The sequence below is a fragment of the Cardiocondyla obscurior genome, linkage group LG03 (assembly GCF_019399895.1).
Source record: "Cardiocondyla obscurior isolate alpha-2009 linkage group LG03, Cobs3.1, whole genome shotgun sequence".
In the NCBI taxonomy this organism is placed as follows: Eukaryota; Metazoa; Arthropoda; class Insecta; order Hymenoptera; family Formicidae; genus Cardiocondyla; species Cardiocondyla obscurior.
The window spans coordinates 940,110-967,251 of NC_091866.1; the positions used below are offsets into that span (position 1 = coordinate 940,110).

Below are 27,142 nucleotides of genomic sequence, written 5' to 3' on the forward strand. Positions count from 1 at the left end.
TGGAGACTAAGATTCGTGGAGGTTCGCCCGATTTGTGCCGCAAGTTATCGTATTTTCCGATTTTAGAAATTATCACTTTGCAAGCTTAATCGGAAACGCTCTCGCTTGCCTTCTCGCTCGCAAATAAATACAATATGGTTAGCGAACCGGTGCGTATTTCGACAAATAAATTTCCTTTCCTTATCGTCGGCTACTTGAAAATGTCCTCGGCAACGCGGATGTAACGAGCGCGCAGGAGAATATTATTATTAATTTATTTCCAACGTAGCGTCCTCCGCGATATTGCGACGCAGCCTCTCGCGCCGTGAAGGCCAGCCGAGGCACGCCGAGGAATTTTAGTTTCGTCTGCGGCTCTCGTGGCGACGACCTTCACAATGGAGGCGTCCGGGGAAAAGCCGGGGGCCTCAGTGGGATTACCTGCCGCTATTTGCTCGTACCTGATGCCATTGTCGGCACGGCCGACTCCTCCCGCCTAAAACTTTCTCAAGAATTCCGTGCGCGGTGCATCGTGCGTGGCGTCCGATACGCATCGCCGTAATCGTTAAGTACGGTCGGATGTGTTTGGGAGCCGACCTCCTCCGCGATGCAATGGTAGGGTGGGTCCACCGGCGTGGCGCGCACCTGCGTTTCCTGCCATGGATCGGCGGCAGGATCGCGCACCTGACGGCACCGGAAGACTCGTCGCGAGAACCCGCCCGCTTTGTTCATTCAAACGAAAACGCTGACCCAGGAGCGCGGCCGTCGCCCCGCTTCAAGCGGGAGAGGGCGGAAACGCTGGCCTGATTAGGAAAGTGCGGCTAATAAAGAAAAAGTCAGTTTACCCTGTTTTCGCCCCCGTTCGTTTTGTTTACCGATAAGTCGCTTGTTTTTCTTACCCGCTCGCTCGAAAACAGGCAAAACTCTCGCGCAAGAATAGTTATTTTAATTTCCGTGATTCGACGAGAGGGTAGGGTGACGAATTCCCGAGGGATTGATGCAAAAACGTTCGAATTGCGGAAATACTCGCGAGAAAGTTTCGTGGCGGTTCTCTCGAAGAAAACGGAACTCGCGACGATGGGGAATCAAGCGCAGACAATTTTTCATTCGTTTGGCTCAAAAAGCGACGGCTCACGCGGGAGCACTTTACCCCTTTCAAAAGGACCTCAATTACCGCCGAAGGATACCCTTTGAGCCGCCGCGTCGTTTCTCGGACGTCGCGTATAACTGCGCGTCACGTCGTCACCTGGTACGTAATCGTATCTCGCGCTTTGTGAAACGCGGGAAGGCTCCGCGCTGGAATTACCGACAGATCAATGCGATTTTAGGTCAAGGATCGGATATAGTTAGCCGATTCCATTACGCGGGTGGGGGCGAGCGTTCTCCAGCGGCTCCTCGCGATTACGCGCTCTTTCCTCTCCAAGAAGAACGAAAAATCAAAGTGAAATTAATTCGACGGCAAATTAAAACTAATTTACATAATTTTTTTTTTATCACAATCTGGGCAATGCAAAATGTCAAAAGTCAAATTGATGACATATCGACTCTATATTCTTCCTGGGTTCAATTAAAAATTTCCACGTGATACGAATACGATCGTTAGTCATCGTCTCGTCTGCGATCTTGGATCTACCTGAGCGTTGTCGTCACGGCCGCGATTTCCGCAAGTCTGACGTCAGACCGCGATATCCCGTGACGTCGAGGCGGATGCGTCACGTCGAAGGAGATTGTATCGGAATGAAGAGCCGGCGGCATCACAGTCTTACAAGAAAGATGTTGCGTGCGCGCGCGAGAAAGCGGTCCGCCTCTGTCTCTCTCTCTCTCTTTCTCTCTCTCTTTTATTTGCCGCAAGTGACTCATCGAAGGGTTGTCTATCGCGTGTGTAATCGAGCACATGTTAACTCCCGAGGGTGTCTCCCCTTCGCCCGCGACGCCGTGTGCATTCGCAGGCCGAAACCTCAGGTGCACACGCACGCTTCTGCGCTGAGTTGACACATACGTTCGATATAAATAGATGATACGGCGATACCCGAGACCACGCAATAGCGTAATAAAAAAAAGTTGAGCTTAACTCCGCGAGATAAAATATTTGACGTTAATTCTCCGATAATTTCTCGTCGAGGATATATAACTCTTTTATTATTTAATCACTAATTAACTACCTCGATGAAATATTCAGTAAAGATTTCCTACGGTGCTTTAAAATTTAAAATCGCATCGAGCCGGCTGAAATCGCTGAGCCGCTTTGCCGCTCGATTTCGGTCACGAATTCTCAGCCAATATTAAATTGCCTTAGGAGGAAGTGTCTTTCGGATTAACGTGAGGAATAATCGTAATAGAGGAGGATCGTTTGACTGGCAATCAAATCATTTCTCGTATTTACTTGATAGGAGAGGGGGGGAGGAAGAGTGGCGGCGGGTCGTTTCTCTAAATATTGCTGGCCCTCGGGGATTAAGTCGGGCGATAAATTCGGTCGTCGCACATTTATGCATGAAACAATCGGCCGGAGTGCTGCTCCGAAATTCATCTCTCCTCGCTCGGCGACGGAGGAGTTATCACGCGTGCACGTCGCGCGATTGGTATCCCACATTCGCGCGGCGCATACGTGTACACGGCCCGTCGGAGATAAGCTCTCGATATCAAGCGTCGACGCCGATAAGCCACATTCCAGGCCCCAGTTCTCGAGCGCGGCGCCCGCCGACGTACGTGTCAACAATTTCGCGGTCGTCCATCCGGCGTGCGTAATTGCGTAGCCGGCTACTTTTATCCGCGCGATACGTTCCACCCACCCGTCATCGATAACTCCTTTCTCCGAAGTAGATCCGGCCGCTACCATGGTGATGTGGAGTGACCTGAACCGAGCGTGCGACCCGTGCAAGGCATGTTGGGCATACCTCGCTCCACGGCTCGGAGTCTCCATTCTTTGCAGGTAAAACTGCGACGCGGGAGGAGGAACTCACGCGATCGCGAATAATTAAGCTCGTCGCGCGCAAACGGTGAAGGAAGCATATCTCTGGGAAACCACGTCCGTTTTTCATCGACGGACGCGTCGACTTTACGTCCTGATGTCAGAATTAATACAACACTCTACGTCGAGCCTCGCGTTTTCCAGGTTATCTAAATAGTTTTCTTCGTTTCATCGATACGCATCGAGCGAGTAATTCGTTCTCGGTTCTTCTAGAGGCGGCCGATTTCTCGAAATTTATTAATTAATTACGGATTTTTAGCGAACGCTCCGAGCTTATTGAGCGTTAAAAATCGACGGCGGACGGCTCGGCGTATTATTGTCGCGCTCGCGCCCGCTATCGCTTGGCGCTATCGCGGATGGCACCTTGACAGACCGTGATGTTTGCAAGCGCAATAAATTCTCGCGCATTAGTCGGTTTAATTAAAGTGTCTCCTGCGAAACGCGCGCACCGGCTGCATTTTCATGGCGTTACCGCGGTAACTGTATATCCGCTAATATCCCTTCGTAGATTAAGTGAGATTATTTAAAACGCCGGGCGCGCACAGCCGGGCCTGTTCATCCACTTCCGTTTCCGTTTCCTCGGGGATATTAACATCGTGCTGGGATTTGACGTCAAACAAGGGTGAATTGTTTCAGGATTTTTTTTTTTTTTTTTTTCTTCTTTCAAATGTCAAAGGAACACCGGTAATTGAAAATTGTTCCTTCCGTGCTCCTTGTGGCCGGCAGGATAAAAAACAATGAAAAATTTCAGATAACTGTACATTCCTTCCTAAATTCGTGCAACGTCGTGAATCCTCGGTGAAGAGGGCGGGAGACGACCAGAGAGGTCGGATATTAAAAGCCACTGTTTGCGCCGGAAACAGAGCACTCTCTGCAAAGTCCAACCGTGCGTCTCTTTGAAACGCTACACGTTAGTAAAATAAAACGTTATTAACGCAATGAGACGCAAAGATGGAATTCTCTTTAAAGGGAATCTCCCTTTAAAGAACTATAATAGCGTTATACGGAAGCTGAAAGAAACGAGTAGCGACGACGGGGTCCTGTCTCTGTATGCCGATCGATACACTCATACCTTGGATCAGCCATCCATAAAACCATCAAAGGATACAACGTTGTAATATCTCAAATTAAAGCTCGGCCCGCGTACTAAAAATGAAAGTACGGAAGATTAAAGAATGTCGGATAATGCATATACGGCAATTATTTCGGTGGGCTTTTTAATTGACGCGACAAAATTATTTTCTCTTTGACGTAGTTTGCACGTCGAAAAGTACACGACTTTAATTCGGTGCGCGCTCGTTTCTTTCTTCGGTTCACGGTGGACCACCTATGAGGATGAACGGGCGACCGTCACCGAGCCAGTCATTACCGAGAATTTCGAGCCTCGGCGACAGAGCCACTCGGAAAGATATCAGGCATGGTTTAGGAGATTTCGTAGGGGACTCTCGGACGACGCGAATCTGGTTCTACTCGGTGAGCGCGGGGGAGGAAGGAGTCCATTGTCCTTCGAACGCCCATAAAGTGTGCCGTCGAATCTCGTAACTCGGTGATCGGGCACACATGTTGCCGTTCGAGTACGTGGTGCTCGGCTCGAAATTTTCAAAGTGGCCAGAAACGCAGTGTAGAATTCGCCTCTCGGGGCGCCGACAAAGGGCACGGCTCCCTTTTTTTTTTTTTCGGCCGACGAAAATCGACACGCCGTGATCGTAAAGCGACGAGTCGCGTAACGCGGTTTTGTAAAAGTAATCGCACCGTCATGTTGTAAAAAAAAGCATTCCAGGGTAAAAGTCAATTTGGCATTGCGACCGGCAGCACGCGCGCATTTGCGCTCCCAGGTTCAACGACCGAACCTGGAAGATCGGTGGGCAAACAGTATCGATAGGCGAGTTAATCTCTCGGACGGGCACGACGAATATGCTTCCGACGGTCAACACTGCCTGACAATGTCTATAGGTCGATCGATATGATTAAACCACACGTTGACCGAGCCACCATTTCGACGTTGATCAAAAAAGGTCAAACATTTGATTTAAAAGATTTTATTTATGCGTGCTTCGAGACATGCGTGATTTTAGCGCAAGTTAACTTCCAACGATTGTTGCTGGAATTGAAGTGGCTGTTAATAATTGGTAATTCAAGTGGCTTTTATTGTACGCGCCAGCGGCGAATTATTAGCGATTTTAGATTTTTCGGCACAATAGGGAGCTCGCTGAAATTTATTGCACGCAGGATACAAGCTGCGTATACCTTTTTTTCGACGGATACGCCTGCTATTACCGGCTAACCGGTGGATTCTTTGCCACGTGATGTCTTCTGAGAAAGCACAATAGGACTATTCAGAATGGTGGACCCGGAGAATAGCGGTATATGCTCGGACTACACCGCATCGAATTCAATCATCTTCCCTTCTCACTCTTTTCCCTTCGCAGGCTGCGCCCCTTTGTCTTATGCAAACCACATTGCGCCGGCATGCAACGTACGCTTTCTGGCTGCGAAAAGGATTGGAAGGAGGCCAAGAAAGAACGTAGAAAAAGGAAAACGAGCGCGACAATGTGACTGAAGCGCGAGAGAAAAGGGGCTCTATCATTAATTCTGACACAGATAGTAGTAAAACAACCTGAACGAAAAGAGATAATAGTACGACCTACTCGTTCGATAAACGAGTGTCCGAGCGATGAGGAAAGATCTTTTCCACCTCGTCGTCTTCTTGTTTCTTCTTGGGAGATATCGGGGCTATTTTTGAACCTCTATGAATAAATGAGGAACATTTACTTTGCGAATCAAGACACATCTCGTTTTAAGAAAACGAGCTAGTAAGAACTTTAGCATTTCCGCATATTTTGGTACACGTCCTAGATCTGTCAAGCCGCCTCTTTAACCGCGAGATGCTTTATCTCTCTTGGAACTTCAATCTTCTGAATAAAAATCGCAAAGTCTTTTAAACAATTAAAAAATTCTTTCCAGCGAAATATTTGTAAATTTAAAATTATACAATTTATTATTTATGTTAAACTTTTAAAATTTAAAACGTCCTGTGGCTCTCTTTAATATTTTCCTTCGACCGAATTTAGTCTCCGAATCGAAGGATTTATTTTCGCAAAATGGAGTGTTGCAGAGATATGAGATATCGTCTTCATTAACTTCCCGGCGCCGATTAATCAATCAAATAATCGCCGAATCGTTGACCCGCGTGTGACAGATATTGCAGTGGGTGACGATTATGCTGTTTACACGCCTATTCTCTCGCCCTGAAATTATTGAATTGCCCGATTAAAGAATTACGTAATTCAATCTGGCACGTCACGAGGGTAATCGATCGTCTTCGCGCGCGCTTTGTCCCGCAAATTACTTTGCGAGCGGCATTCGGATCGGCAGGCACAGGTGGACGTAATGGTGGCTCTGGAGCAATCGGCAAATATTTCCGCGGTCGAAGTTAATCCGAATCGCGCGTCCGGCATTACGGAACAATTCGAGTGACGAGAGTTACGCAATGATCGGCGGTGGGGTGGAGGGGCGCATACACGCATTCTGTTTCGTTTGGTTGTTGCACACCCTCGTGATCGGACAAAGCCGATTCCCGACGCCGGCAATAAAATTGCAGACAAAAATCTGCACACAATATCAAGGTGTCTCACGCACCACACTCGCCATCCTGTATCCGATGTGCCGAGTGCCTCATCCATTTGCGGCCTCGATTACAAGTGCGGCACTTAGCGCGTATCCATGCCGCTCCTATTGAAACGTTATATTTAACATGTATCGATTCGCCACGTGTCAACGGTGGAAATGTGGAATTTTATTCGGCCTCAATAAATCCGCGTGAGGTTTAGAATTCGTTACAATTATCCCGATCAATTCCGCCTGACGACTTTAATAGATTACTCCTGACGGGATTTAAAAGCCGCAGCTTGTTCGTGCGCGCGGCGGGACGATTTTTAATCAAGCAACTGCTTAAAAGGCGTGTCGTAGCGCCTTATAGAGGGAAGTCGCCGGGCTTGCCATTATTCCGATCTCGTTCCCGTGCAACGCCATCGCGCCTTTTTCTCGAGCGGCAGGCGCCTCGAGCGTGGAACGCTCGGGGAAGCAAGGTCGGATTGATAGTCGTGAGAACGACGAAAACGATCGTCGGATCAGCTGTGATTCGAAATACCACGCGAGCGAACCCGAGTGTACGCGGCGTATTCCCGAGATATGTGCGTGCCACCACGCGTCCACGCATACTTTTACACCGCGCAAAGTGATGGCCGGGAGGGGGGAAGGGACGGGGGCGAGGAGAAAAGATTGAGAGACTTTAATGCTGGGACCATGTGATCGCCATGGTAGCGGAGAATCTTGAGGGTTCACGGCGAACAGACGAGAGGACGAAGATAAAGGTGGAGGAAAATCTGGAGGCTGTGAGAGAAGCGGTCCAAATTCGTCCGGACGAAAGACAGCCGAGAATGACGCTCCGACCGAGACGGGCAGGCGATCCGGAGACAGGAATGCAGGCCGATGGCAGTTGCGCGGAGAAAGAGAGACGGAACGACGATGGAGAACGCAGCGAAAGAGCGACGAGAGCCGAAAATGGGAAAAGAACGGAGAACTCCGCGGAAGAAAGATGGAAGATCGTGGAGGGAGGTCGGAGGAAACGAAAAGGGAGATTCAAATGCCACGAGATAAAAAGAGACACTTGTCGTTGAACTGGTGAACAGTTGGAAGAGAGGGAGAGCAACAGTGGACAGAGTGGGAGCGAGGTAAGGCAGAAACGCGCAGTTGGAAGGTGAGCGCTGGGGAGATGGTTGAAGGAGGAAAAGAGAGAGAGAGATTGGCATACGCGCGATAGAGACCGAAAAAGAGAGTCGGAAGGATAGAAGGAGAGAGAACTGAACAGGTAGAAAAGAAGAGGGGGAGGTGGAGGAAAGAAGAGACAGACAGAGAGGGAAAACGAGAAGGGGGCACCGGCTGGCTCGGGTCTTTCGGGGTAAAGCGAAGCCAACAAACTCACGTCAGTCCGAAGCCGGAGAGACGCTCGTCCTCCTCGTGCGTTCTCCGTACTCCGTTTACTTCGTTACGGCGCGGCGCGTCCCTCTTTTCCCTCCCCCGTCGGGAGCTGTGAACATCCGTTGGTCCGATCTCGAGGACGCGCGAGAGAGGGCCCGGGACATCGCGACGTCGTAGGCCGAGAAAAACCTTTCGAGGAAAGAATTGTCTGCGCGCGCGTGATCGTCGCTTATCGCTTAACGGTCTCTGGTATCGGGCCGATTGTCGCATCGGGGTTGCAGCGGGGCGTGAACCGGGCGCAATTAAAGCGGTTAACGGAGCCGGGAATATCTGTCCGCGGTGGGCCAAAACCGGTACGAGCGTTCTCCATGCGATATAGTGCGCGCCGCCGCCGTACCGCCGACTCCTCCCTCGTCGCATGCAGCCTTCGGAAGGTGCATACACCTCCTTCGCCGAGCTGCCGGTCGCAGCTCCGTCCGTGCATCCACGCTAAGCGTCCGTCGCGTGACCGTATACGCGGCGCGAGCACCAAGCGTGTAAGGCCCTCAGGGTGTCGGTGTTTGTGTACATACGTGCATTCTCTCTCTTCTTCTGTCTTTCCTCCGGGGTTTCGCGGTGTGCGTGTGTACAGGTGGAATGTGCCACCGTACGCGCGGCACACGGATGTACGCTGACGCGTAAAGCCAGCGAGGGGCGAGATAAGGTCGAACCGTGCGAGGTGTAAAGTGATCCAGAGGATTCTCGTGAGGCGAAGATGGGGAAAACTCCGGGAAATCCCTCGTCTGTGTTTGAAACGTGACATACATGGAAACGTATAAATCTCATGGATAGTTGTAGTTGAATCGTGAAAGTTTTTAATAGATATAAAGTTAAGAATTGAAGCCGTGGAAATTAAAAAAAAAAATAAAAAAAATTAAAATAAAATTAAATTCAAAGGTCGAGAAAATTGCAACGGCTACTTGGTTCTCCAGACTAATGTAGAATCGTGAGAACAGGTACAAGGACACGTCATTGTCGGAATGTTCCAGTATCGAGAACGGGAAAAGATGCAAGGAAGTTAGAAGAAGAAAAAAAAAAAAAAAAGAAGAAGAAGAAGAAGCGGAAAAATATATAGCGCGAAGAACTCGCTCTCCACAAAGAGATAGACGCAAATATTTAATGACACTGCGATTGGCGAGATATGAAGCTACGGGGTGTGGTAAGAGGAAACAGGAGATCGTGTACGGAATGTAGAAGCGTCTCGCGAAGGTCGGATCAAGACTGGAATATTCGCGATACTTGGCGGGCGAGTTGAGATTAAATAAAAGAAAACGCTTGGAAAGTATCCAGGAGGAAGCTGAATGAAAAAGATACTGAAGGCGGAGATTAATATCAAGGAGCATCGCAACGGAAGTACACCGGAATAACCACGGAAAGTAAAAAAGAGTGGAAAGAGAATCTAAATTGAAGTGCACGCTCGATTGCGAAAGCCACGAACGAATCTGGAAAAAAAAAATTGAAGGATGTTCGGTGGTAAGTTACGCAGATCGTGAGATAAGATCGAAGAATCGGGAAAACCGGAAGATTTCGGCGCCGCGGGAGGCGCGCGTTGAAATTCCTTGTATGCAGCTTCATCGCAAGTCGCGCGAGCGTCCATGAGGCTTGACCGAAGGACGAGCCGTTGAGAGAGGTCCACGCCATGAGAATCTTCAAAACGCTACACTGGTAGGTTCTCAGAGGACGCGACGTGCGGCCGCGGTCCTTCCGCGCTTGTAATAATTAGCGTCGCGCATTCCACGCGTGATTAAAAATTTCCTCGCGAATCTTGACGATTCGAAAGAATTAAAAATCGAAAAAAATACGAACGGAAAAGTTATAGCTGGGACCTTTCGTTTATTTTACGTATTAATAATTAAAAAAAATTTTTTTTTTTTTATATTACCTTTTCTGCGTCTCTCTTCTTTTCTTTTCTTATCTTTTGTTGCAAATTGTCGTAAAACACTGACGAAAAGTCTATTATCAAAGTCACGTTCGCGTCACGAAAAATGACGCTTGGGAAAGGAATTTTGCTGCCTGAAGTCTTTTGTCCAGCAACTCGTTACTTTTACCATAGAATTAAAAAAAAAAAGAAAAAAGAAAAAAAAAACTTTTCGATTTCCATACGTCTCTATGACACGGGGAATACGAACGGTCGGAATTGTTTGTACAATTTCTTTTGTGCAGCGGCACTTGGCGTAGGTGTATCGATGGAGGTTTGTGAAAGAGAAATGGAAATTGAAAGCGAGTTTTTGAATGGCGAGGAATGATTTTGGAATTTTACAAAGATAAATCGTTTTAATTTGCAAATGACGACGGCGTTCACGTTTCCTGTTGAAATCAATGAAACAATTATGTTCACTTTAAAACACAGTACGTACGTGGCCGAATGCATTGCTAGTTGGGAAAAAAGGAGCGACTTTAATGAGAGAAAATCCGATATTTCTGTTCCTGAAACGTGCACTTGAATTTCTACAGTGCTCTTGTGTGAGGTACCCCCGCGGACAGACTGTTCTTTAACGTGTACCACGTTTCGGCACCTAATGTATAATTTAGGTACATGATGACACAATTTCGATACGCCCGGTGCACTTTCGGATGCATGCCGTGCGCGAAATATCGACAGGTAATAAATCCCGACAAAAACTCGTCAATACTTGCCGGGCCGGAAACTGCCAAACTATCGCCGGATCCATCATAAATCTTTTCGGCGAGTTGCCGTTTTATTATTCCGCGCCGGTTCGCGCATAATTGAAAGCAGTTTTCACGCGTTATTACGTAATAAAATACTGTAACTGTTGATATCGATGCAGTTAGCGTTGCGATTCATTCGCGACAAATCATTTTATTATTCACGGCAATAATGACCTACGTTAGAATTTTGCGAGGATTACTTCCGCCCGATATTACAATCGGTTGTTTTTGCGCTCGGTAAGTTACAGAACGCGCTTCCTACGAAATTACAGCGCACGGCATAAAATCGACCGCGAAGGAATACGTGTAAAACGCATTAATAATAACGGCGTAGTCGTACTCGCTTAATTATCGAGTGGCTGAAAAATTTTCGAGACAAACGTATCGCGCCGCGAAGTGAAATATAAACTTGTACCTGCAGATCTTAATTAAAGATGCCCGTTCGAAGAGAAGAGTGAATTATAGAGAGAAATAAGAGACCGGACACGGGTATTCCGTGGGGAACGAACTTTAATGTGACGTAGACATAATGCATTAAGCCCTGGTGAGATATAGCCACCTGATAATTTAGCAATCTTGTTTCAAGCGTCATTTATTATTTAACGCATTCGGAGAATCTCGATAATGACTTTATATATTTTAAATCAATATTAATTGCGAAACTTAAATAAAACCGACGGTTGACTGACTATCGAATGTTAATAACTCGTGCACAGGCCGCATTTAAATGCGTGGATCTTCAAGTCGTGAGATTTATTTTAGGGATCGGTCAGAGGGTATCTAAAATTTGCACGCGGCATCCCCGAATCGCCGATTTGGATTCGCGAGTAACGTGACGCTCCGCGAGCGATGATTAATTATCTCCATTCTTTCCTGGAAACGAATGACGGCGCGCCGGATTCTGAAGCTCAAGACTCATCGCGTCTCGTGTGTATAAGTCAGCCCGCGCCTTCTTATCTTCGCGCATTTAATTCCTTTATTCCGGAGAATGGAAATAAATACGAAGATATACTTAAAGCGTTGAAAGAAAAATAATTTCCCGTTGCGCATAAAATGCAATGTCTCTCGATAAACGTGTATATGCGGACGTGGAGTATTCGTGGCAAGTTTTATAGAGCCCGTGCTAGGAAATATCTGTGCCCGACTCTGGGAACATCAAACGCGAATTCTCACGTGGAATTCGAAACAAGGGGAGATCACGTGTTTCCGTTTCTGAGTGTAGCCCTGCTTGCTTTCCCGTCTCTACAGCTATCGTTAAGCCAGGGACGGTTGCGCTGAATTGTACGTTATAACGAACACAGTGGTTTGCATGGAGTAACGCGACAAATATCTCTATACCGTTAACCGTTGCTTTATTTTATTTTATTTATTTATTTATTTATTTTTTTTACGCTGGTTTTGCGATTACAAAAAAAAATTACACGGAGAAATACGAAAATTTGTTTGCACTTTGATTAAATAATCCTGAAATAACGTGAAAAACTAGTAAAGACACGGCACGATACATCGGCATAATAGAAGTATTAATATTAAATTTAACTACGAGAATAAGTTCGAATAAAAATCCAGTTTAATTTATTTCCCGCGCGGCAGCTTAAAGCTCTAACTAGCTTTAATCCAGCTGTTAACTGCAGGCGGTAATCGAATACCGCGCCTGAAACGAGCTTTATTCTTTCCAGAAATTTATATAAGAGATTTCCACTCTTTTTATTCGCAATTTGTTTCTCCGTTTACATCGAGGCTTTTTTTCCGGAGCGAATCGCTCGCAATTTTTCACTTTCGTGCTTACAACGCGCCTCGATAAAAATCTTTGCGCGATACGCGGCCGGTGTTTTTCTGCAAAACTCTGCCACCGTTTCGTAGAAAATTTCTGCGCGAAAACGCAAAACGCCTCGTCGGAATTTCAGTCACGCGAGGCGCCACGACGTATTTATCCCAGTGTAACTCGCATTACATAATCGGCCGCGGATTTCGCACGCGATTACACGAATAATTGCTCGGGCCTTGAGCGCTCCCCGATCTCTTTTCGTTAAACACGGGTAGTTACGCCGTAATTCAGCAACTTGATTTCCGCGGTGAACGCCGACGAGCGGCGGTAATTATCGATAAGCGTCGCTACAAAAATAAATTGGATCTCTATTGGGCGTGGAAATCAATATTTCTAGCTTTCCGCGGCTCTAAGGGCTGCGACGTTTAATTATCGACTCCATCGCGTTTTTCACGTTGAATCAGGCTCCGAGAGAAAAATGACGAATTCCTGATATCGATTGCTGTCCATTGCAAAACGCCATCCGTCCGGCGAGTGCCGCGATAATATCGTCGACAAGCGCTGTTCTCTCGCACGTTGTTATCACGCAACTCGTAACGATCGTTCGTTCACGTGAACTTGAATGATCTCGGTATTGTTGACGACGAGAGGCTTCGTTTGGATCAGCGGCACGTCGTGCGATGAGAGAACGACGGCAAAAATTTGCAAACATGAATGGAGAAATTAATTGAAAAAGCAAGAGTGACCTTTCGCAGGAGTCACGATTCGTACAAGAACGCCGTCGTCATTAGTCTTGCATTCCCGCCGCGAAGTCGTCGTTTCATCAGGACACGCGATACTTTCACTCGTACATTTTGCGCGCCGCAAATTTTTCGGCTGTAATTACTGCAAATTAGCGACGCAAAAATTCAACGATACCTGCCGCGTGGGAAGCAGCGCGTTCTCGGATTTAATTTCTGCATCTCTATTTCGTATTAACTTACGCGGGAAAGAAGTTGAAAAACGAATAGAATGACTTTTGAAATGACTATTGCATTTCGCGTATAATTGAAGGGTTTATAAAATAAAATTTATGTAAGTATATATATTTTTTTTTATCTGTATATTTTGAATGAACTTGCCGAAGAAACGGTGCAATTAAATTTTGGTGAGAATTGCTCCGAATGCGTGGATGAATAGCGAGAAAGTATATCACGTTGATAAAAATTTAATTACAGGCTATGTTATTATTTTCGATTGCATCATATAGATATTATCGGTGTAATGCTGCAATATGGCTTTTATGAGTCAATTTAGCTTTTAGTTAACTCACGGATGAAAGCCTGTGCAAGTTAGATTATTATCGTTATCATCAATTTACCTTTATAGCTGATCATCTTAAATTACTATGAATGCGATATACATTTCTATCGTTTTTTATTCCCTCGTTATATTCGCGATGCGCGTAACGCGGAATCCACTCCGGACTACGTCGGAAACGCTTTTCGCTCTGACTGTTATTGTGAATAAAGCAAAAAGTATCATTTTCTGATTATCAGATTATCAGCCTTTCGCGCGAAAGAAGGTACTCAGAGAAGTCTTTCTAATTTCTCACACATGTACAATTTCTTTATTAGTCACGTATTCTGTGACTTTTTGCTCATCATTTTTAATGATAAATTTATTTATCTATTTATTCGTTGAAACTTTCGATAATGAATCTGTCTTTTTTACTTCTTAAACATGACGTGTTGCGTAGATGGTAAACTTTAAATGGCGAAATTTTAAAATCCGTGTATGCCGTTTTGGATATCTCCTTGTCGGCTCGAGTTAAAGGACGCTCGCATTTTTTTTTTTTTTTTTCTGAAAAATTTCTAGTAGCCTCCGTTCGAGGTCGGTCTGACCTCGTCGAGTCCGTTTTCTTGGAAACGCATTCTCATACCGGGCCTGCCCTTTAAGAAAGGCAATCCCTCTTAAAAGCACCGACAGGTCGACCAGTTTAGACGTAGTTTCGCAGACGGTGATCACGCTGACCTGCTCACGTTTTCCATTACGGGTTGCACGTGGAACAGATGCACGCGGCACCGACTATGCTTACATGTTAAAGATCGGCTATTGGAAAGTATCCGCGACGTTTCTTACAATACCCAGTCCCTGCTTTTCATTCTATACTATTCCCATAATTATATTGTAAAAAAAAAATAATAAAAGATGCGAAAAGAAAAATCTTGTGGAAACGTTTTGCCTTTTATTATTATTTAATAAAATATAATTTGTAGTTTAAAAATTATTTCTTTATCGATTAGATATTTTTATACGTTACACTGAGTGGAAAACGTGAAACGAATTCTGTATTTATTAAATGCGGAAAAACGCGACGTGTGCCGGCTTATATTTTAGATCACAGGAATTCGAAAGATTTTATTAAGCACATTGCACAAGACGCCACCAAAAACGGAGGGTCTCGTTTATATTCGAGCATATATTGGATCGCGGTACCGTATTTCCTATCGCCTTTGTCCGTGATTTCCATTGTCTCCTTCTTTATCATTTGCTGTATGAGCCCGTCGTATTTGCGTAAGGGCCAAACGAGTGTAATGGCGTTCTTGTGTTGAATGCTTTACGTCCCTACAATGTAATCAGATCCACAAAAAGGCCTATTGGTCCTCCATAGACGGACGGTCTTTGTCGCGTAAATCTAATTTCCGATATCTTGCGTTGTGCCGTGGAACACAAACGCGTACGCGTAAATGAAAATTATTGCATCGGGCATTAATAGCCGCCATCGGGTTATGGGGGGGAAAAAAATGCAGATTTCTCGATGAATTTAAATTCGTAGAGAGCGTTTCGATGAAAGCTCATCATCCCTTTTCACAACAATTTTAGCATTCACAATCAAATATTGTGAAACAATGGTGCAAGAGGGATTATGAATATTTATTTTTGAAAAATGATACACGATTGCGTGCAGCCGTTTTTTTCATTACCGATATATGTTTTCCGGGTCCGTGCGCTCGTATATTCAATTTATTTATTTATTGGGGAAAAAAAGGGCGCGTTCTGACATTTCATTTAGTTGACATAAATAAAAATTGCGGATCGATAAATCAAAACGTATTACATGTCTGTAAGATTTCCGAGTATTTAAATTTAATGCAGCACAATTGAGTTACGGCAGATTTCTCAAGGCTCGTAAAAATTTAATCATTGTAAAAGAAATCACATATTTTGCCATTGCAAATGATTTGTCGAGGATCCTTAATGCGGATCTTCCGAGTTACTCTACTTGGAACAGTTTTATAACGAAGAATAACTATCGCGGACTTTTTCTCGAGCGTGATAAAATGACGAGTGACAAGCAGTAATACATATATTTTGGATTTATCGTATCGAAAGTTTCTTTCCGGTCTGCTGCCGCGTACATGTCCCAGAGACTTTTCGTACGACCGAACGACCGGGAGATTCTACATTCGCTTGAGAACATCATGTAACATGCACTATCGAGAGTCATGTGATATATAACGGCTGAATTTATTTCCACGTGAACACCGTCACGTTCCGCGAAATCTAAAAATGTGGAAGAAGGGAATATTTTAGGGAGGAAAAGAAAAGAGACTGGGAAAAGATGTACTGCCGAGATAAATGGATCTTTTTCTTTCGGTGAAAGATAATTTGCACGATTTTTCGCAATTGTGCCACAGTGGTTTTTCAAAAAATTTCGAATACATAAGTTGATCGCTATTAATTTATTTCACTGCATCTATTATTTCCCATTGAATAATGGTTATCAAAATGAGGTTACTCTATCGTTTCCCATGTACGTGTCTTTTTATCACGAGCATGACCTCTCTTAATGATACGTTGTCGCAGGTGCTTCGACATCGAGTTGGTTTACGCCTTAAAGATACCTAATTAACCGCAAATGCATAATATTGCGACGTACTATTTTATGTACCTAACAGCCGCCAATTTACTTCGCCTAGATTGCGTGTAAGAAATGTGTACCAATAACTAGTTATCCTTCACTTAGTTTTCTTCGTCCCGTAAGAAAAGGATTACAATTACTCGGTACTTATTCTGTCGAACGTGTATCGTACTAAAGATCAAGCGTTAAGTATCTATTTATCAGACATTACACTTTGAATTTTTGTAACACGATATAATAATGCTGATAAAAATACGCGATTAAAATACATGTTTTCAAATACATTATTTATTTATTTATTTATTTATATATTGCAACATAAAAATTTATGAACAATTAAAATTTTTTATGGTTTTAAAACTTGTCTCGAATAAATATTCGTAATTTCAATTTTGAATATTTTAATAATCTGTTAATAGTGACATTAATGAAAGGTCTTCTTTCTCGTTTTAGGTCCCGAAGGCGTAGCGGTAGTGGCGTTACGGACATACACTCTCAACAGCAGCAGCAATTGCAGCTGCAAGAGAACAACAACAGTAGCTCGCGCGACGCGAAGAAGCCGCAGGAGGGACTGGGGCCCGATGAGATGTGGGCCCCTGGCGCCCTGGGCCATCATCGGGAGCTACCTGTTGATGTGCCCGACACCCTTCTACAGAAGGCCTATCCTAACAAGGTAAAGAACTGCTCTTCCAATTATAGGAACGGGCTACAGCATCGTCCCCGTAGCGCTAGCGACCTCGACCTCTCCTTAAACCTTAAAAACGAAACCCTTAAGTCTCGCACCATCGCGGACGGACGCGCTAGACTCGTATCGAACGATCGCGCTCACGACGTCACCGACGCGGCGGCCAAAACGTTCAACGGTCATCAGCCGTCTATATTAAAGATCGAACTGAACATCAAGGACGAGGAGGAGAAAGTAAAAGCCACCGCGAAGAACCTGGGGCTCGATAAATATCGCGACAGTCCAATTATGACCGATTCGTCGGACTTGAGGAGCACTTTCAAAGCTTTCGAGGTGTACGCGAACGTTAACGAGGACGCGGGCGGGCAAAAGGAATCCAGCGTCGATATCGAAGACGACTATCCCTTTGCCAAGGAGGATTACCCCACCATGCTGAAGACGTGCAGCGACGATTCTGCGAGCCCGAGAAGCTCGTCGGGTAGATCGGACAGCACCGCTCCTCTCGACACCAGCCTGATGCTCAGACACAGCAAAAATCACAAGGACTCTCCGACCTATGACGTTCGAAGGATAGACTTGGGCTCTCCGTGCAGATCGGTGGTGCCCGACATCAAGGTAGCCCCGCTATTTGGCCGTACTCGAGACACGACTTCCTTCGACAATCCGGCCTACGGCCTGACGGACTTGCAAGGGCTACTGCGTTCCGACGAAATGTCAGACTTGACCAGATTAATTGACGAACAATCTCCCATCCCGAGGACTTCGCAGGAGCAAGATAATTTATCGCCTGTCCGCGTCAAAGATCAGCAGACGGAGCTCTCTGAGATCGAGACGGCGAACAAGTCCGCCAAAAATCCGGCGAAACGTCGTACGAACGACGAGCGGGTTAAATTGAAGGCGAAAACGCGCAGTCTTGACATCGAGGAATTAATTCGGGCCAGCTCGACCGATGATCTCCTCGGTATCGAGCTGAGTAACCTTTCCTCCTCCTCCTCCTCGTCCCGGCAGCGGCCAAAGAAGAAGCGGCACCAGCAGATCTCCAGCGGCTATTCCACGCTGAGGAGCGAGGCCTCTGGTGATCTCGAGAATAACGTGGAACGCAGCTTCCTCGTGGTGGGCAGAAAGCCTTATCGCGAGGTGGCCGTCGACTGTCCGCCAGACTTTGTGCCGGTCACCAAGTGCCATCCGATATATCCGCCGCCGAATAAAACCCCTGGCAGCAGCAAGCACAACACCCTCGAGCCGAAGCGCAATCGCGCGGGCGTCGCTAACGAGGGAAGTTCGTGCGCTGCGACCACGACGACTACGACCACCACGCTCGTAGCCTCCCCTCGCCTCTTCCCGAACGATAATAGCTTCACGACGCTGTCTAGTGCGGACGATAGTGCTAGAGAGACCGCGGTCGCGCGCTCGATAGACCATAAGCACAGCTTGAAGAAGGTAAGGACCAAAGTCAAGAGCTTGATATGCGACAGCTTACAATCTATCCTGCACCACGGGCATGGCGACTCGCTTAACACTTACAGCACGCAATGCTTTGACACACCGACTAACTCGAACGAGCCTGTTTTGCAGTCGTTCGTCACCAACACTGAAAACTCGAACGAGCTTTTGTTAACGCGGAGCTCGTTTCACAAAGAAGACGGAGAGTTCTTCCAGAACTGGGGAATCAAAAATCCTTGCTTCGAGGACGCTCACCGCGGTAGTTTTTCGAATCGAAGTTTCACGGAGAACAAGGAGTGTCTATTATCCTCCGTCGGAGAGGAAAACTTTCTTAAAAATTGGCAAAAAAGGAGCCTCCCCGATAAAGCTAGAAATAATAAAATATATTCTTCCTCTTTTCCGAAAGCAACTAACGATTTTCTATGCTTGAACGACCTCTCCGGTTTCCAGGATAAAACTACGGTCTCCATGAAATTTGTCGAAAATCTCGTTAATTTTGAGAAAACCGACGAGGTAACTTATACCGATTGTCTGAAGGAAATTAATTTGTTCTTCGAAGAGAACGCGTTGTTGAAAAAGCTCGCGAACGACGACCAATCTATTCAGGAGACAAATCAAAATTCTCGAAATTTCTTGCGCGAATTCTCCGCGAACAATACTACTAATCGTTTGCTCGATAAGCATTTTTCTGACAACGTTTGTCCGCGAGGAAAAGTACGGCGTAACAGCTTCCGGTCTCTCGACGATTTGCCGAGAACGCAAAATCGAAAGAACTCCAGACTGTCTTTCGAATACGGACGTTCAAAATTGTTTGACGGTCAGTCTGCGTCGCCCAGCGGCGCCGTGAAATTTCACGTCGGTTGGAAAAGCACGTCCGATCTTCGGTATGCTAATTGGCGCTCGGCAATTATAAGAAGGTCCTTTTCGCTTTCAAATTTTGTCCGATTCTCGTCTCGTCGACCGCGGCTCGTCGCCGAGCGAGGCGGAACTGATCATCCGACAGACGACTTACACGACGGACTTTCTTACGAACATGCGAAGGAGAGCGCACCAAAGCCACTGACGCATCCGTTGAAGAATCGCTCGTTCAAATCGCACGTCGACGCTCACGAGCTTCAGGTAAACCACAATGGACTTGGCCTCAAGTTTGGAAACTTTCGCCTGCCGAGTTATTCGAATGGCGTCCTTGCACTTTCGAAATTTGCATGTCTAGCAAAGTAACTTTGTAGTCGAATTGTCCCTTGAATTACTTGATTAAATTCATCATCGTTCTAGTACTCCTCGATACTAAAGGTCGCGATTTATCTGCGAGGAGATACTCTTTGAAACCGCAGAGCAGTTTCTCCTTGCCGCGGTAATTTTTTACTCGGTGATTAAAATAAATAACGAAGGCGCGATATTACGTTAATATACGAATAATCTTTAAGTTGCAAATTTAATAACTTTTTTAACGAAATAAATTTTTTATTTTGATTAAAGTCGTAGCACTTGCTACAAGGATGAAATGTGCAGAGACTGCCGTTCGATTGGAGACGTAAAATGGGAAGCATGCGTAGAGGAATGTAAAATATCTAACATGAGATCATCACCGGCATAAGTAACCACAAGCTGCGCAACAAAACTTACCAAGTAAAATGCCCGTTGATTTAATGATATTGGGAAATATCCTCGTAATCATAAATTATACATATATATATATATATATATATATATATATATTTATTTTCATTAGCCTATCTTGAAATAGAAGCGCGTGAACGATAAATTTGCTACCAAAAGAATTTCAAATCAACGCGGAATTCCGCCTTTAGTAAACAAAATCTGATATAAATTCGACGTTACTAAATATATCGTTATCAGCTGCGTTATCGCTTTCGATTGAAAATCTTTCGGTGAATCACTGAGTCATTCAGCATTTTACTTCCGTTTTGTAATCTCGCTTTCGACATGCTTTCTGCACGCATTCTCGCTTTTGCTCCCTATTCTTTCCCTGTCTTATCTATGCGTCAGCTTTTTTTTTTTCTCTTTCTTGTTCTTCCGCCGTAAAAAAAAAAGTTGCCGTTCGACGAAGCCTCTTCGGCCAAAGTGTACGAATAGTTTGTCTCGAGGTAGACGATCGAAGAGCGGAACGGAATGCGAAAAGAATTGGGGAATTTTTTGACGAAGTAGTTAGCGCAACATCGGGCACGTGGGGCCATTAATATGAGCTGTTTCGGAATGGATTTCTAGGCCGGTCTCAACGGAGTCAAGCCCGCAATCCCGCCGCGCGACCAGAAGAGAGCACCCGCCAGACCGCCGAAAGACAATCTGCGCCTATCCACGCAGAACAATAATGTCGAGACGAGCGATAACGCCAACGCCGAACCGACGCAGCAGCAACTCCACTCGATCAGGAAGTATCAGGTAAGAAATGAAGATGTGTCCGGCACTCTCTCGCACCCCCGATTACGTTGAGTCACGTAAGCACGCATGATAAGTATTCGAAGAGAGGCGCGAGCCACCGATCCCGCGTCGAATTTCGGAGAACGTGCAGGAATGTAAGTACTGACATAAAAAAAAAAAAAAAAAAAAGGAAAGTAACTGAAGCTACACGTGCACCTAAATACATTCGAAATGTCGGATAAACTGTTAAACTCGCGATCACGCCCACTGCGAGAACACCCTTGATTCGCAAATTGTCTGAAACCGACGCACGGATACATTTCGCTTTTTGTAACGTTATTAATCGTCGAGACCGCATGTGTCGTGAAGGGAAATTTTTTAGATTATGTCCAGCGAAATTCTGAAGGGCAATTATCACAGTTTTGCTGCCCAGCGCGATGAGCGTTCGTATAAAAAGGCTCGCGGGATTTGCATATTGAAGAAGAGTCGAGCGCGTAATATCACCGACTCGTAAACCAACGCGGGACTTCCGGCGACGTTTCGTCACCGTGATAAAACGGCGCTACTCTTCTTGCCTTCGTCGAAATTCGCGATTTTACGCCCCATGATCGGATTAAGTCGCTAATGGGCTCAGGAATTCTGCGGGCGGCTTTTAACCGTGAGAATAACGTGAGGTAGATTATATTGCGTAACGATACGGAGGCGGCGAGTGACGGATCGTTATTTAAGAGGACGTGCAACTTGCTGCTCACGTGAGCATTTGCGCAGGAAATTGCGAGCCGGGGACAATGGTTATTACCGGAGCGCGGCCCGAATTCCCCGTACCCAGATGTTCGATTGATAAATGAATTGCGACGCGACCTTGCGCGAGCGGAAATTAATTAGGTAATGTTAACCGAGCGCGCTAACGAGTGTTCGAAAATTATTAAACGATCGACCGACGGGCGAGGAAAGTTTTTCGTCTGATTTCCTCCCGGAGCGCGTTTGACGTACGGAATACACGTGGCGTCCAGCATCCGAGGTTTGCTTGTTAAAAAAAATTTGTCGCGGCTCGGAAAGTAAAATAAAAGCAGAAGAATCCTTCTTTTCGCACTTAAAGGAACTTTGTTTTATCGAGCGGTTGAAAATCGGGGGAGGGATCTATCGAGAAAAATCGAAGGGACTCGGAGGAGATCTGGATGTGCTCGTAAACCGAGTGCGGCGCGCTTGAAATTCATACAATCTCGGTATCTTTAAGTGTGAGAAATGCCAGAACCCCTTGCGTGACTGGCGTCGCCGGAGCCGCGTGAGTGTGTTTATCTTATGGAATCCTCACACCATCGCTCTTACCTGCCTTAAGTCAAGTGTGGTCTGGAATGTAAAGAACCCCCGCAATAGTCTAAGATTACACGCTCAAGTGTAGCGTTACGGAGTTTTCGATAGGTGTAGACGTAGGGTGACTCGTAAGCTCGCTGCTTCGGCTCCGTTCTTTCTTTCTTTCTTTTTTTTCCCATTTTTTTTTTTTTCTTACGTTGTATGGCTCCCGCTTTCCTGACCTCAGTTTCTTGATCTGCCCCAAGCAGACGGGGAATCCATTTCAGACGTTCAATTCGGTTCGCCGCTCTAATATCCCGAGATATATTACAGCAGGAACCCTAAATTCATCCTATTTTATTTTACTCGCTTTTCTATGAACTTATTAATCGCGATGTGTCGACTGGAATAACCAATTTATTTCTTTTTAATTTACGTTTTGATATTTCGAGGACTATACGCTGTCGAACAAGAATCCTTAAAACTCCCATATGTGACATAAAGTATTAGTTTCCGTCATCAATTAAATTTTACATCTATTATTATATCACGTTTTTTTTTTTTTTTTTAATTAATTTTAATTAATTTTCCAGATAAAACCACGGTTAAAACAGTTTATAGGTGTACCACGTTTTTTTTTTATTTTTTTCACAGATCGTTCATACTTACGTAAGCGAAAATAATGTTTTTCCCGGAATTCATTTTATTGTCATAATCAGTTTTCCTTTACGTTGACACATTAGACTTAATGTGCTCCATGTTAATCGTTGGTAACGTCTAAGCACGTTTGTACAGACCTGTATGTAAGCTTGAGTTCTACGGGAAACCCTACGTTTATCGTCACGGCAAGCAGGGCTTCACCGAGATATTCCTATCCTTCTGCGTAGCATCGTGTGGCAAAACGTGATGCTCGTTATATAAATGAAAATTACAAGTTGTAGCTTCTGCCGCCGGCTGCCGCGGCATTGCAGATAAACATTCTTTATCGCGTCGCAATTTTACAACAGTAAAATGCAACGGCTGACTAACAACGAGTTTATCAACCAACACCAGTGGGCGTAGAAAACTAATCACGGAATAACACGGCCGATATCATGATAAATTAGTCCAATTTGATCGTGAATAATCGTCAGAAAGATGGAAACGTACTACAATCAGATTTTGTTAAATATGTATTATTGCATACTTCAAAAATGACGTGAAACTTGTATATTACGATTAAAAGGCTACTTGAAATTTCCGTTTAATTAATGCATTTATATGCGATACATACATTTTGAAAGGTAATTTAATAAATATTTGCTATTTAATTTTATAAAGTTAGCGAGTTATTTGCGAAGTAATGAGAGACTCTTGCATTAGGACATATTTTACTTAAAATAATTAATTTTTTTTTATTAATTACAAATCCTCGAGTTTGATGTTATTCGAAGCCTTCTTATTTTTCGTCATGTTGCATCGAATGGCCTATAAACTTAACAGCGAATGTATTTGCGACACTCGTCACATACAACTGCATGTGCAGCAATTATTTCGCAGTCTTGCATAATCGGCTTAATTGTGACAGTTCTTTCAATAACTCTCAATAAGGTAAGACTTTTTCAGGACGAGGGAATCAATTTTGTGAATAAAAATATATTTTTGAAATTAAATGTCGTGTCTTGTAATGTATATTTGTAAGCCGCAGATAAATATTATATGGATTAGTAAAAAAATGCATCAAATTTAATCCGATAGAAATTCTTTTTTAATCTTGTGATGGCGTTTAAAATGCATTGTGAGTTTAGTTATCTTGAACGGTCTCTGAAATATATGCGAATAGTTTAATTCTGCTGTGTAATATAAATTTTTATAAAGATTTTTCTACATCTTGTAAAGAAAAATCAATAATTCATTTATCGCATTTACAGGAGCAGTTACGAAAGCGGAAAGATGAGGAGGAGAGGCAGGAAATGCTCAGCCGTTCTCTCCGTGGCTCTAAAAAGCTTCAAGCTTTGGAGAGCCACGCGACGAGCCTTAGTGGCCAGGAAAATCTCGCTTACGCACAGGACGAGGTGACCACCGCCATCAGTCAAGTCCCGCACGGCACTCCTAATTCAGTTCAAGAAGTGGAGGAACCCCCTAGGCCTCTCAGTAAGCCATTTCCCATTTTATTTTTTCGCAGAGTCGTAAAAAAAAAAAAGTAATAAACTCGGCTTGAAAAATTTCACAAGATGCAATTTTTATTTTAATTTAACGTTGTTATTTAATTTGTTTTTCAATTTTATATTGCGTTTTCTTTTAGTATCTACTGGATTTCATTTGCATTAAACGATATTTAATTTCGTAAATTTACAAACATGAGAGTGATATTAAAAAAATTCTAAAAGTTGCTGAAAATTGGATGCTACTAAATGTAATTCCTCGTCCTTCCTTCACTACCTGCCTGCGTAGCGTAAATAAACAGCGGGTGCTGCGGCACGGGATTCCACAAGGAAGTTTCTAACAAGTATACCTTTCATATTTCAGCGTACGGCGAGGTCGTTGCTACGCTGGAGAGGCTGCAGCTGCAACTGCGGAATATTTCAGGTGCTCTCGGTATCTCGGGTCCAGGTGTTGAAGCCGAGCTCGAGGCAGTCCGGACACTTTTGGTGCAGAATCGATTTGCGTCCGCCTTGCAGACTCGTCACACTTTAAAAAATCGGTTGAGAGCTAGCAAGATATACAAACATCATGCCGACGATGCATCGAGTTTAGCGCGGGACGTACGTAGAATTGTTAGCATATTTACGAAGAGGATTATTTTTAATTAAATTCAATTAAAACGGATATTTTAATCCAACGAGTTTTATTAAATATTAAAACGTATATTCTCATATGAGGCTCGAAATGCCTCATATTTGAATCGTTTAATATATCTGCAGAGAAAATTCCTGCGTATTAAAGACATTGTTGTTATTAACTTTGTGACATATATCATAATTTTGATATCCTGATGTGATGTTCCAGTGTGTAGATATCCTTGAAAAATGGCAATCGTCGTCAACCGCAACAGGTGTTGGCGGAGCAGAAACAATAGCCGCCGTGGAAGAGTTAACGAGTATTCTAACAAGTTACGACATGGAAGCTTTACTTCTAGCGCACGACTCTATCGTCTCATACGTGGAAGGCTTACAAAAAAAGAGTCCGTCGTCCTCGCCACCCAGTGGTCCGCCTAGTCCGACTTCTAGTTGGAAAGATTCCCGAATGGTCGATAACATTAAAATCATTCGAATTGAAAAAACGAACGAGCCTCTGGGTGCTACCGTTAGAAACGAAGGAGACGCGGTAATCATAGGTAATCATATACTATTGTACTTAATCATTCTGCATCGTATCCTTCATTATATCATTACTTGTCATATCCTCTGCTAAAAAATATAGCAGACGATTCGCTATATATTTATTATTTAAGGTGCTCAGTTTTATGAGACGTAAATTTACAATTAATCTGTTTTACTAGGGCGTGTCGTTCGTGGCGGTGCGGCAGATAAGTCGGGACTCTTGCATGAGGGTGACGAGGTTCTCGAGGTGAACGGAGTAGAAATGCGCGGCAAAACCGTGAATGAAGTCTGCGACATTCTAGCTGGCATGCAGGGTAGTCTCACGTTCTTGGTGCTTCCGGCACCAACGAGTCACAGAAATAATTTAAGGAGAGAAGACACGACACAGGTACAGTCATATACAGCACATATCTTGATATATTTAGCACATCCTTATATTAGAAATGTGGACCGTCGTATCTGCGGATCTTGAAACTAGAACGACCAATATTGCGGCGGTGACGTTGGAGGTAAAAGGGCAAATGTCAAACAGAAAACATTTGTCCTTTAACTTCCAAGATACAACTGGTCGTTTTACATTTGCTTTTGTATGCGTCTTTGTACGATTTTAACATCTGTAGTTCGGGAAAATCAATATCATTTAAGTCTGCGCCATCCGCTTAATTGAAGTTCGTTGAGTGCACTTGCATTGACTGTGCTAACGTACACAAACGTTCAATAGCGAATGTCACGTACGGCAGTGCGCATTATGACGTTTGTTCTTTTATCTAAACAACGCAGCATTGATACTTGCAGACTACATGTATAGAATTATCTATAGATGGACGCTAATAGACAACAGCTATTCCGCTTTTATTGCGCAAATATAACGTAGGTATAAGGAGACATTTGTGACTATAAAGCTTTTACTGTTTGCATCTAGATACATATACGAGCGCATTTCGATTACGATCCCGAAGAAGATCCGTACATACCATGTAGAGAATTGGGTGTAAGTTTTCAAAAAGGCGATGTGCTTCACGTAATTTCCCAAGAGGATCCTAATTGGTGGCAAGCATACCGGGAAGGCGAAGAGGATCAGACACTAGCTGGTCTAATACCCAGTAGAGCGTTTCAACATCAGTGAGTTTTATATAATTGAGAAACTAGTCAATATCCGATTAAAACGCATTATACATTCTTGTTTAATTTATGTAGACGAGAATCCATGAAGCAGACGATAGCAGGCGACAAATCGACGGTGCGAGGCTCAAAAAAATCCAGCACACTATTGTGTGCGAGAAAAAATCCAAAGAAGAAAAAACGAAATAAGTTTGGTGGAAACTTTAATGACGATGGGTATCCACTTTACGCGACAACTGCCATAGATGGTATGTAAAGCCTAAACTGACTGACTTAATGTAAATTATAGATTGTTAGAGACTATTTATAGATGTAACATTTTCATGTAGATTACGATAGCGAAGAAGTGTTAACGTATGAGGAAGTCGCTTTATACTATCCTCGTGCAAACCATAAAAGGCCAATTGTACTCATCGGACCACCTAACATTGGACGACACGAACTCAGGCAGAGATTAATGCAAGACAGCGAACGTTTTGCCGCAGCAATTCCTCGTAAATATTATTTTCTATGAACTTATTTTCTATTAACTGATTAATTTTTTTATATTTTTAATTTAATTTAAATATTTATTATTTTTATTATTTTTTATAAAAATATTTTAAATGAA

At 44.3% G+C, this 27,142-nt stretch overlaps 1 protein-coding gene across 11 annotated transcripts in view; it reads left to right on the top strand.

Moving 5' to 3' along the window:
- Nucleotides 1-27,142, top strand: part of LOC139101204 (protein PALS1) — a 59,744-nt gene that overhangs the window by 29,278 nt on the left and 3,324 nt on the right. For 7 of the 11 annotated variants that reach the window (XM_070654182.1, XM_070654189.1, XM_070654188.1 and 4 more), the window contains 9 exons: nucleotides 16,759-19,552; nucleotides 20,663-20,836; nucleotides 24,019-24,241; nucleotides 24,617-24,852; nucleotides 25,097-25,424; nucleotides 25,590-25,798; nucleotides 26,333-26,532; nucleotides 26,608-26,780; nucleotides 26,862-27,026. In XM_070654182.1, coding sequence (XP_070510283.1) covers nucleotides 16,759-19,552; nucleotides 20,663-20,836; nucleotides 24,019-24,241; nucleotides 24,617-24,852; nucleotides 25,097-25,424; nucleotides 25,590-25,798; nucleotides 26,333-26,532; nucleotides 26,608-26,780; nucleotides 26,862-27,026 — 4,502 coding nt within the window. Of the gene's footprint in view, nucleotides 1-2,382; nucleotides 2,906-2,933; nucleotides 9,629-16,758; nucleotides 19,553-20,662; nucleotides 20,837-24,018; nucleotides 24,242-24,616; nucleotides 24,853-25,096; nucleotides 25,425-25,589; nucleotides 25,799-26,332; nucleotides 26,533-26,607; nucleotides 26,781-26,861; nucleotides 27,027-27,142 lie in introns of those variants that run through there. The other 4 variants (XM_070654190.1, XM_070654191.1, XM_070654192.1 and 1 more) reach the window with 4 other exon arrangements.